General features: G+C 42.0%; 1 protein-coding gene across 1 annotated transcript; it reads left to right on the forward strand.

Annotated features, from left to right (window-relative positions):
* Positions 1 to 261: 261 nt before the first annotated feature.
* LOC121865166 (endoglucanase E-4-like) lies at positions 262 to 7,219 on the forward strand. Its single transcript, XM_042364473.1, has 15 exons — positions 262 to 361; positions 1,095 to 1,237; positions 1,439 to 1,604; positions 1,959 to 2,035; positions 2,609 to 2,750; positions 2,858 to 2,953; positions 3,252 to 3,340; positions 3,715 to 3,808; positions 4,011 to 4,069; positions 4,327 to 4,445; positions 5,205 to 5,370; positions 5,913 to 6,077; positions 6,353 to 6,501; positions 6,706 to 6,805; positions 6,961 to 7,219. The coding sequence occupies exons 1-15, from the start codon at positions 298 to 300 to the stop codon at positions 7,066 to 7,068; spliced, it is 1,737 nt and encodes a 578-aa protein (XP_042220407.1). The 5' UTR covers positions 262 to 297; the 3' UTR covers positions 7,069 to 7,219.
* Positions 7,220 to 12,516: the final 5,297 nt, after the last annotated feature.

The following is a 12,516-nucleotide window of genomic DNA, read 5'->3' on the forward strand; positions in this document are numbered from 1 at the left end:
ATCAGGTTATGAACAGATGATGCCAGTCTCAGTGCTGTTATATACTGTATGTTAGTTCTATTACACAGCGAAGTCTCCTTATCAGACGGTAAAGATTAAAAAGAAAAAATAACGCCACACAGTGAGAGACTTAACACCTGAACCAGCCGTAACAATGCTATATTGTTTTCTCTGACAGATACATTGAATTTTTTAATTCCCGAGGATATGACGTCAAGTAAGGGGGAGGGGGGCGATAACCAGGTGTATATATAAGAGGGAGGACCTGACCCTTCAGCTCCACAGTTTGCTGTAGTCATGACTGTTGCCCCAATGAAGACTTGCCTGCTGGGGGCCGTCACACTCGCCCTCCTCCTCGCAGGTACTCTCTCTCACACACACACACACACATCTCTGCTAAGATGTCTTACTGGTTGTAAAATTCTTATCATCAATATCTTGTTAACAATTTTGTACAATGAAAGACAAAAGTCATGTCGTGAAATTTGGTGAAAACATATGCCGAAGGGCTAAAACTTTTGGTGTGCTCTGCCTTGTGGTAGGAGGCTCTCATAATGTTTCACGAGTTATATTTAATTTTCGGACAAAACCGTGACGCGACTTTTGTCTTTGATTGTACTCACGTCTTCGTCATACTGTACAGTTAAATTTTCCAGCCCAGTTTTTTCACCACACTTTTTTGTATTGCAAGAACTTGCTGAAGGTATTGTGACATATTTGTGATTTTAAAAGTTAAAACTCATTTACATTATATTTCTGTAGATTGGAATTATGGGTCAGACTCTTGTCATTATTATTATTGTTATAATGACACATTCCTGTAGGAGACTCATACAACGAGGCGGAGCAAAACATGCTTCAAGGATTGCCAAGTTATACACATTTCTAATTAAAAAGTAAGCGTAGTGGGATGTGTCAAGATAGAGCTATACATTAGCAAAATAAAATGAATAAGTGCGGAACTCAAGACGACGTCTGTGTGGCGAAAAATTCCTTGATCAAGGAGTAGGCAGTTATCTCAACAAAGGACAAACCAATTAATCATTTTAAGTTTAGGAAAGATCCTAAGTTCTTATTTGTGTGGTTGGTCGCAGGAGCGAAGGCGCAGTGTGACAATGTTGTTTTCGGCAACAAGTGGCCGGGCAACTACCAAGCGGACTTCAGTGCTGTAGCTCCCGTGGACATCAACGGTCTTACTTTGGATTTTGCCTTCAGTCAACCCGTAGATTCCATAGACGTAAGTCCGTGTTCTTCAGTTCATTACTGCCGAAACCTGTGTAAAGTACAACTGTAGACATTTATGGCTGTGTTTATTGGTGTTTAACTTTATACGTTTTTTTTTCTGAAGATTACATTTTGTCCGAATATTTGTGAGCTTTACTGAGAATGAACTGCATAATACATGTGCCAATCTAACTTATGTTCTTGCCGTTGACAGTACTACCAGGGGCAGGTGACCAAGAAGGACGACACACATTTCACCCTCAATGGCCCACAAATCAACGCGGGTTCAGGAGATGAGATCAAATTCACCTTCCAAGTGCACTACTCCGGCGTGCTGCCTCTTATTATCAACGAGGTGATGAACGGCGTAGAAATCTGTGGTAAGTACTTGATAACAATGACACATATATAACAGTTTCCTATATGGTCTATAATAATCTATATCAATGTAAAACCTAGGCTATGTGTATGACCCTCCTAATAGTATCACCCCCAACTAGAACTAGCTTCCCTTCTTTTCTCACCAGCTCCTCTTTATCACCTATTCTTTCTTTCTCATCATCACCACCTCTCCTAGTTAACTTGTTTTTCTTCACCACTTCTTTCCATCTTGTCAATTCCTATTACCTCACCACTTCTACCTTTCTCATCTCCGCTACACCATTATTTAAGCCACCCACTCACCATCACATCCTCAGTTAGTTCTCATTCTCTCACCTTCCTCACTCCCACAGACGCGGCCTTCACCACTCCTTCCCCGCTGCCGAATCCTTGTGATGAAACGGGTATGAAGCCTTATGACTACAGCCAGGTCAGTATCCAGTGCAGTTGGCGAGTTGTCCGGCCTTCTCGGATTATTCCTTGACACTTGGGATGTGGTTGTTGTGTTGGCGACAGCTTCAACACCTTACGTGGCCCTACGCCCGGCCATCAACGAACACGAGGGCCAACTTGTTATGCACTCAGTAGGAGAGAACAGTCGCTTTATAACAACCGTGAAGTGCTCCTCTAATTACAGGATTTATATGAGTATACAGGGAGGGAGGTGTGTGTGTGAGGCAATTCGACATTATATTGACAAGAAGTAATGAATTTATGAGTAAATTGTCATATCACGAAACGGGATGTAATAGGCATTCGATTTTATTCGATTTTTTACTTAAAGAATAGCTGTACGAGGAGGAATGATAATACAAAGCGACTGACATGGAGAAGCAGAAGATTAGAAAATCCATATTATACAATTACTTTATCTCCGTGAGGGCGGAGGAGGGTAGTGGAGACAAACATGTACACTTCCTTCCTCCCTTCTTTGCCTTCTCGCTCCTCACCTGTTGTATTAATCCTAACTCAACGAGTTTTTCATCTCTTCTCTCACCCTCAGGTACTGTGTATGTCGTATTTGTTCTACGAGGCCCAGCGGTCAGGTCCTCTGCCTGCAGACCAGAGGATCACCTGGCGAGGCGACTCTGCCCTTGGCGACGGCTCTGATGTAGGTCACGACCTTACTGGCGGCTATTATGACGGTAAGAGGAAATGAGAGAGAATGAGAGAGATTCAAACAAAAATAATAATTTTTTATATAAATCATGTCAATATTTACTAATATTGTCCCTGTTTTCCTGGTCTTCAGCTGGCGACCACGTGAAATTTGGTTTTCCTATGGCCTACACCTCCACTGTCCTGGCTTGGGGCCTAATTGACTTTGCTGATGGACACGAGGCTGCCGGTGAGTCTTAATTTGTGCCTCTCATAAATCCTGTTGCCGAAGTGAACCAAAGGTTACAATCTACTGATTATTATATAAAAAAATTAAGTATTTGCAGGTTTTCAAATCCTTTCAGTAAAATGAACTAATCACAAGTCAGAGTAATTGAGCAACTAAACGACAGTATACAGGAAATATGTTAGTAATCCAAGTGTTAAGAGATAAACCTTATTCGTCACTGATATCTTCTGTCGAAAAATACGCATCAGAGTTTGATGCCCGGACACCGAGTTTTAAAGACCCTGGTTGTCCCCCACAGGTCAGACGGAGTACGCTCAGGCTGCGGTCAAGTGGACCACCGACTACTTCCTCAAGGCTCACACTGCCAAAGACGAATTCTACGGTCAGGTCAGTTGTTGCTCTCAGTAAATCACTATTCACAAGCAATTTAAAAAAAAAAAGTTAACTAAATAACCTAATAAAGGTTCCAAAGATCACTCAAGGTTCCGGCACTCAATAAGGAATTTCACTGGAGTCTTGGGGTTACTTGTGTCTTATCATGAGGGAAATGAGCAGAGTAATATTCCAGACACATTACTGTAACAAGTGATACCGAGTAGTAGATGTTTCAGGATAAAAGGGGAGGTGTAGGTATGGTAATGAGGAGGACCAAACTAAACTGATGCTGACAGACAAAATTTTATCCCGTTAAAGGCAAACCCCCAAAACTACCGTCTGTATGTCAATGAAATTCACTCTATCCTCATTGCTCCATTCTTCAGGTGGGGAAAGGCGACCTTGATCATTCCTACTGGGGTCGACCTGAGGACATGATCATGGAACGTCCTTCCTACAAGATTGATGAAGCTCACCCAGGTTAGTACGTCGACGCGCTGAGATGTTCTCTGTGATGATTGACTCCATTAAAACTTTTGTGTTGCCTCTGGGTCTCACTTTCGTAAATCTCAGCCAGGAATTATAACGTAAATATGGCAATAAATGTACTGGTTAGAATGTTAAGTGTCTTCCTAACAATAATCTGAGACATAACTGAGGAGTTCGTGTCTCCTTCCTACAGGTAGTGATCTGGCAGCTGAGACAGCCGCTGCCCTCGCCGGAGCATCTATAGTCTTCAAGGTAACGGCTGATTTTCCCGGTATACTATCCGGTGTCACTCCTCTTATCTTATCTGTCACTTCCCTCACTTGTCCTTATCTCTCACGACAATACCTCCTTACTGACATTCTTCTCTCTCTTTACCTTTTCGCAAAATATCTTTCTTTTTGCTGTTACTGAAATTGCATCATATTATCTCATTAATTAAGGCTGTACTTCATTTCGATAAATTGTCTCGGTTGTCTCCCGTCTTACCATCCGTCACTTTACGTTTCCAGGAGAAGGATCCAGCCTACGCCGCTAAGGCTTTGGATGTGGCCAAGGAGCTCTACGAGTTTGCAGACAAATATCGTGACTTGTACGACAACTCCATCACAGACGCCACCAGCTACTACCAGTACGTGTTGTGTCCTGTGGTGAAGCTGTCATGTGTGTGTGTGTGTTATGCTTCCTTTTCATACATAGCCACATGTTTATGCTAATTCTCTTACTCACGCAGTCTGATATTCACTCCATAACCCCGTTACTATACCACCACAGGCGTTCTGGTCACAATATTCAACTCTTTTATGCATTACTCCTAAAGGGTTAGGAAAAGTGGGTCAAATGATCATCTTACATAAGGTCAAATTTACTTTAATCTTGTATCTATCTAATGTAATGTAACTAATAAAACCTCCCTAAATCTGGAAGTCTATTTGAATCGGACTAGCGAAGGAAGTTTTCAGAAAGGGACCAACAAATTTGTCAAAGCTGATCCTAGGTTACTCGCGGAATATTATCTAACGTTTATGGCACACACACACACACACACACACACACACACACACACACACACACACACACACACACACACACACACACACACACACACACACACACACACACACACACACACACACACACAAGCACACACACACACACACACACACACACACACACACACACACACACACACACACACACACACACACACACACACACACACACACACACACACACACACACACACACACACACACACACACACACACACACACACACACACACACACACACACACACACATTTTATGGCGGGTACCTCCAGTAGGTCAGTATCACCAGCAGATTACTAACCTCAGCACATGAATAAACTGTTGCCCGTCTTCTCCTCAGCTCGTGGAGTGGATACGGTGACGAACTTTGCTGGGCGGCTCTGTGGCTGGCACGAGCAACAGGCGACGACGAATACCTCACCCGCGCCCGTGGCCACTGGGAAGAGTTCAACCTATCTGGAGCTGTGGTTCAGTTCTCATGGGACGACAAGAGGGCTGGAGTCTTCGTAAGTTAATCTTGATTTTTGGGGGGATTAAATGAAATATGTCATTTATGCAAATATTAAATATGCATTCTTCCATGAACACGAACAGACGTTATATTTATCGAAGTGTAATTTGAATATCAAAGTATCTGTGAGGATATTAGTCCCTATGTAGCTTACATCTGGATGATAGGAAGCCCAATTTATTCTTCTCATTGCCCATTACTTAGTTCTTACTTTTGTTATTTTTTACTCTGTATTTTAATGTATCTTCTCAGTTGGGTAACTTTGCTAATACATAGTCTCTCTCTCTCTCTCTCTCTCTCTCTCTCTCTCTCTCTCTCTCTCTCTCTCTCTCTCTCTCTCTCTCTCTCTCTCGGAAATAATCATGGCTATGTTACAAAAGCTAACCTTCTAGCATGACAGTTGTCTGGAACTACACAACCCTTGGCGGAGTTATAGATCCCACCCCCTCATTAGAATATGCCTTGGTAGAGCTTCACACTACAATATTTAGTCTTTCATCAGTTTTCACCGTGTATTAACTCTCGTTCACTCCACAGGCACTCTTCTGGCTGCTTGACGGCTCCAGTGAGTACTCAGACCCTCTTAACAAGTTCCTGGACTGGCTGAAGAATGAGGCGTCGTATACCCCTGAGGGTCTGGTTTACTTGGACAGTTGGGGCGCCAACCGTCACGCTGCCAACGTTGCTTTTCTCTCCCTCTGGGTCAGTTTATGCCTCCACATCTTGGACAATTGTTTATTAAATTATAACATTGCGGATGAAAAATAGGAAGTTTTCTCCACTTACGAAGATTTAAGAGGAGGAACGTGGGCTTTGTGCGCATATTGTAAAGATGCGCTTCACACGTTTTGACTGTTTATGTCTCTTTGCCTCATAAGAGAGCACAACTCAGGAAATCTTTACACCCAACTTTTCTGTCTTAAAATTATATAGGTTCTAACGTAACAACATTTAATATCTTATTTAAAAACTTGCAGGCTGGTAAGAATGGTTTTGACACAGAAGCCAACCAGAAGTGGGGGAGGGAACAGATCGGTCAACTGCTGGGCGCCAACTCCCGTTACCACAGGTCCTTCGTGGTGGGCTTCGGCGAGGACCCCCCTGAGAGGCCCCATCACCGCTCCAGGTACAAGAAACTGGAACCATTACCTGCATATCTTTTATTTAACTATTATGAGTGAACGTCATAACAGTATAATAAAACAAAAATGAATAAAAGGACACCAGACTACAACTAATGCTTGGTGTTACAAACTTAATTTCCAACTTGTAACTAACAACTTATTCTTGCGTCATACTGAGGTTGTCACGTGTGCCTTTCCCTCCTCAGCTCCTGCCCATACCCCCCAGCAGACTGTGGAGGCGCTTTCGAAAACCCCGGTCCCAACCACCACGTTCTGTACGGCGCCCTTGTCGGTGGTCCAGCACAGGTCAGTTACAGCAGGTCATGTTTCTATTGCCAGAGAGGTATATTATTATTATTATGTAGTCTAAGCACTTGTCATCTGTCAGGTTCTTACACTAAAATGCAAGAAGTTTACTAGAATAAATACATTTTGGTGCAATAATTTTATTGCTATTACAGAATGGCGATTACACAGATGACCGCAAGGACTACGTCCACAACGAGGTTGCCTGCGATTATAATGCTGCGTTCACCGGGGCTCTGGCCGCCCTCGTCGAGATCAGTTAATCGTATTAGTCTGATTGTCTACACTATCTTGGAAATAACTTATTGCGTTCTATTCTCTCTTTCATCTCTGTTCATACTCATTAGGTTATATTAGAATGTTTACATTCTTGAAGTTATTGTAATGAAGTTAATATAAATATACTGTATTGTGTTTCTTATTTCCTTTAACTCTGTCCCTCATATCGTGTGGACCGTCTAAATGGTGATATACAGTTGGAGACTTCTGACTAGTACACTTAGAACATAAGAACATAAGGAGTCTGCAATACGCCGGTTGGCCTGTGCATGGCAGCTCCTGTCGAGAGTTACTACCACTCTCTATCATCCATGAATCTATCTAGCCTCCTTTTGAAACTTTCCAGAGTACCAGCACTTACTACAAAGTTGCTAAGCTTGTTCCACTCGTCCACCACCCTATTTGTGAACCAGTTTCTTCCTATCTCCCTCCCTCCTTAGCGTTGCCACTCCACCTTTTCCGTAAGGTATGAACTCCGAGAGTATCGACACGTGAATCTGAAGCATTCACGAGTGAGGGGTAGAGGGTGGCCTGAGGATGAACGGGGACGGGTTATGGGGGTTGAGGAGGGTAAGAGTGTTCAGGGCTATAGGGTTGCAAGAAGGTTAAGGAGTTACTTGTGCAGTTACAACACAATAGTTATTAAACAAGTATATAAATACGTAGGAGAACACACAAACTATGCGTAGAATGTTTTACTGCACATTAAGGTGGTATTCCCAGCCTGTGCTGCTACTAACACCGGGGTTAGTCATCATACATCAGGGTTAGTTGCTGAACTTTGGGGTTAGTAGTCGTATATTGAGGTTAATCATCGTGCTTATTGATCGTACATCGGAATTAGTTGTTGTATATTGGGGTTAGTCGCCGTGCTTCAGGATGTCATAGTTCTTAGGGAAAAGTCGTATATTGGGATTAGTCATCGTAATTGTAAATCAGGATTAGTCGCCACACATCGGGCTTGGTCATCGCATTTTGCGTTTAAATTGTTGTGAAGTCACTGTGTAATGATCACGGTCGTGCATGTCAGTTAACGTAAAATCAGACGATTCATATTACGCTCAATAGCCCACAAAACATGTAGCTATGCCTTCTTTATTGAGTACCCCGTCTAAGGCATCCGTTTTCTCATCGCTTCAGGATGTCTGAGTCCTCCGTTTTCTCTCAATCTTAGAGTGCACCCGAGACTTCGTTATTCCTTAGTATAACGACACAATGTGAAATTACAACTGTGGTTGCATAAGTTGAGGCAACTTAGATATGTCTGATTAAAGTTGGAACATTCAAGATCCATTGTCAGTGATTTCGAAAGCTTCAACTATCTTTATTGTTGGTAAAACTTGTCAAGTAAGTGAGTGTCAAGTCTGTCAGTACGAGTGGCATATCCTTATAACATCCTTGGGGAAGTATTAGGTTATAGTGCATCAGATCGGTGAGCTATCGTGTATAAGGTATTAAATAATTGTACAACAGAGAACAGTTTCTACTTTATCGTTGTATAAACCATCAAACTCCAGGTGTTATGTCATTGTAAGTCGCCATTCATCATAAATAGCTCAATCGTATGCTGTGAGTTGTCATTGTAGTTTTGTCATTAAATCTTAGTACAATAGAGATCACGTAGTCAAGAATCAGGACACCTGTAGGGCCATATTTACGTACACTAAGTAATAATTCAACGTACAGCAGAATAAAGCAGAGTTAGTGAACCAGACGAGGGAAGAGAACTAAGCGAGGGTAGTGAGTGTCGCATGCGTTGGTATTCAGCCGGGACCGTCGACATGAGCCGCCTCTCAGTGACTTTATCCCCACCACTTGTCATCAGCTCTCAGCCCCCTCCAGCAATTGTCAGTGTAAAATGTCAACCAAAGGTGAAGTCGTCAGAGGAGCTACACAAGTGAGACGAAATGACACGAGTATGCATTTATACTAGTTCGTACCTTCAGTAAAGTGCATATTTGTTGTAAGTTTGGGGGTATATTATTCTATTCAAAGATGTGGAATATAATTTGATTTTTAGTGGATGTTTGTGACTATTACAAGTGATGGTAGAAATAATGTTTGTTACAGGATTCCATTTCTCGTCATTTAGAGAGGAGAACTATGGTACTTCGACTAGCTTTGATGTGTCGGGCGTCTACCTTGATTTGGCGATCAACTATAATATTTCCGTACAGGGAGCCATAAGACTACTCTTCTTCTGTGATTTACTTATTACACTTTGGATCATTGTTTATACTTTGAATGAAACTTGTTCAATTTACCATTAAAAACATCATCTGGTATCGCCAATTTTTTAAAAGTGTAAGTGTTGACGGACCTCTTTAATTTTTACTTAATATATCTTCAAACAATGCTCTAGTCATTGCCAACAGCAGTGGACTCCATTAAACGAAAGTAAAACACAAAATCCTGCACACAGTGTTATCGTGAATACCTCTGACAGATTTAATTATCGTGAAGAATTGCCAATTTCTACTTTTTATTCACGATCGACCAGGATTTGAGTGTACTGTGGCAGCTTCTGTCACACTACAACACACTGTGGCAGCTTCTGTCACACTGCAACACACTGTTGCAACTTCTGTCACACTGCAACACATTGTTGCAGCTTCTGTCACACTGCAACACACTGTTGCAGCTTCTGTCACACTACAATACACTGTTGCAGCTTCTGTCACACTGCAACACACTGTTGCAGCTTCTGTCACACTACAATACACTGTTGCAGCTTCTGTCACACTACAATACACTGTTGCAGCTTCTGTCACACTGCAACACACTGTTGCAGCTTCTGTCACACTACAACACACTGTTGCAGCTTCTGTCACACTACAACACACTGTTGCAGCTTCTGTCACACTGCAACACACTGTTGCAGCTTCTGTCACACTACAACAGCGGGGAGGAATCGAGAATGGGAAGGCTTGACCACAGAGGACTCGGCCAAGAAAACGACTCTGCTCAGGCTCTGTTGGCATATTTTCCACAGGAAAGAAGAAGAATCAACACATCGGAAGTAGACTCAACCACGAATATACAGCTAATATAAGAATGAGCCACCGCTAAGGACAAGAGTCAGCCAAGGACGAGATTGAGTCAAGAAGACTCAACCAAGAATAGGACTCGCCCAAGAAGACTCAAGACTCATCCAGAAAGACTCATCCAGGAAAAGAACTCAACCAAGAATAAAACTCAACCAAGAAGAAGGCTCAGCCAAGAAGACTCAATCAAGAGGAAGGCCTGGACAGCAGGAGACGACTCAAGTGAAGGAAGAGAAGTATCATCAAACTGTACTGCAAAAAAATATATAATATATACAATTAAATAAAACCCTGACTGAAGTTAAAAAAATCTCGGCACAGTTCCTCAAAGTGAGCCGAGGGCAGGGGGAGAGGGGGAGGGAGGTTATTTTTCTTTTCCCAGGAAGATCCAGAAGGAACTCCCAGACTATAATATGAAGGAAGATCTAAATTCTCTCTTACTAACTTACTTTCAATTGGAATTTTTATAATATTCTCAATCTTGTTTTTGTGTTTGTTGAGTATTAAATTTAGTAATTTTGAGTAATTACGATAAAAAAAAAATCTTGTTAGGTATTTTGGCTCAGCTGCCGTATACCTGGTATTGGTTTCAGGGTTAGGTTAGGTTAACGTTAAAACATCACTCTATAACATTCTACCTCACCAGTGATCACCCATGTTGTGTTGTAGTGGCAGCTAGCAACACGGATGGACTTGTTTACCTACGAGTAATGACGTTGTCGAGTGCAGGAAGCCAAGCCCTTCACTTCTTAAGAGTTTTCCCATTGGTTAGCCGTTCACTGCTTTCTTGCATTGGAAGCCTTGATGGTGTTCTATTGTTGTATTGATGGTTGTAGTTTTAGTGGTTCTGGTAGTTGTAGTGGTTCTGGTAGTTGTAGTGGTTCTGGTAGTTGTAGTGGTTCTGGTAGTTGTAGTGGTTCTGGTAGTTGTAGTGGTTCTGGTAGTTGTAGTGGTTCTGGTAGTTGTAGTGGTTCTGGTAGTTGTAGTGGTTCCGGTAGTTGTAGTGGTACTGATAGTTGTAGTGGTACTGATAGTTTTAGTGGTTCTGGTAGTCGTAGTGGTTCTGATGGTTGTGGCGGTTCTGGTAGTCGTAGTGGTTCTGATAGTTGTAGTGGTACTGATAGTTGTAGTGGTTTTGGTAGTCGTAGTGGTTCTGATGGGGTGATTGTACTATAGCCGGACGCTCTAGGATTGCTCAGGTAAGTTCTGGCTGCTTCTCCACCTAAATCTGGTAATTTAGGGACATGAAATAAGTTCGTTTTACCTCGATGTCCAAAACGTGATAATAAGCATACACGAATTATTGACTTAAAATCATTTCCCTTCCCACTCTAACATAATGCCTGACGTCTCCGTAAAATACAAGCGTGTTTAATAATGTTTCCTGAGTAGTAATTAAGATATTTCGTTCAGTCCGACTTAATCAGCTCGTATGTGTGATGTGAATTTTTTCCTTAGAGTTTTGTATAATTTGCAATCCAGCGCTAACGTGAGAGCGGCAAGAGTGCGTTGGGTTTGTCCACCCGAGTATGAGCTCTGACCGAAAAGTTGTCACGTACGAAAATTTCTTGAAACTACTGTAACTTTTCGATTATCTCCCAACGAGTTTTTTAAGAGATGGTTCTATATATTGCTTTCACACTCAGCATCAGTTACCTACTACACCTTCTATAAATGATGTACAAGTTTCGGGGTATTCGAAAAAAAAAGGCGATTGAAAATATTCCAAACAAATCAAAATAAAATTGGACTGCTTGCTTTCTTCTTGACTTGTATTTACATTTTCTTCGCATTGTTTGTTTGTTTGTTTTATCTTTCCTCCTATCAGAAACAAAACATATTTTAGACTACCCACTAAAATTGTCTTCGAAGTAACACTGGTTAAGACCTACAGTGGAGGTTGTAATGTGATTAGAGTCATTATCTATTACTGTGTGCAATAAGCTAGATAGTGTCTGCACCATGCTACCTCCCAGTATATATCACGTGCCACCAAGACAACTCAGCTCTCAACTGGTTCAGCCATGTTAATATTGTTTTTATTATTCACTCTATCTGTATTTTTCTGGCTAAATAAACTGTTTTAATATCAATATTGAGAGAAAACTCACTATAAGCGAAGCATCCTTAGATTTCAATACCCCAGGATTATCTTGTGGGTGTTTTACAGAGAGAATACCAATGTGCTCTGCTTCTTAAGACGAGTAGTGAGATCTGAATACGACAAAGGAGCGATCATTGACTGCGTTGACTCTGTAAGAGATTCAAGTTATTGGGTGGAGGAAGACAGCTGAGACCTGGCACCCTCCTGTCTCCCTCCCTCCCTACCCACCCACCATCCTTCCCCTCTCCCTCCTCCTCCTCTCCTTCCTCACTCTTCTTCCTCCC

The sequence above is a fragment of the Homarus americanus genome, unplaced genomic scaffold, assembly GCF_018991925.1.
Source record: "Homarus americanus isolate GMGI-L3 unplaced genomic scaffold, GMGI_Hamer_2.0 scaffold37678, whole genome shotgun sequence".
NCBI classification, from domain to species: Eukaryota; Metazoa; Arthropoda; class Malacostraca; order Decapoda; family Nephropidae; genus Homarus; species Homarus americanus.

Bases quoted from the DNA above. Each gene is read 5' to 3' on its own strand.
- LOC121865166 (XM_042364473.1), top strand. From the start codon at position 298: ATGACTGTTGCCCCAATGAAGACTTGCCTGCTGGGGGCCGTCACACTC. The intron at 3,809-4,010 runs GTTAGTACGTCG...TCCTTCCTACAG, and splicing joins GATTGATGAAGCTCACCCAG to GTAGTGATCTGGCAGCTGAG. The intron at 6,078-6,352 runs GTCAGTTTATGC...AAAAACTTGCAG, and splicing joins TTGCTTTTCTCTCCCTCTGG to GCTGGTAAGAATGGTTTTGA.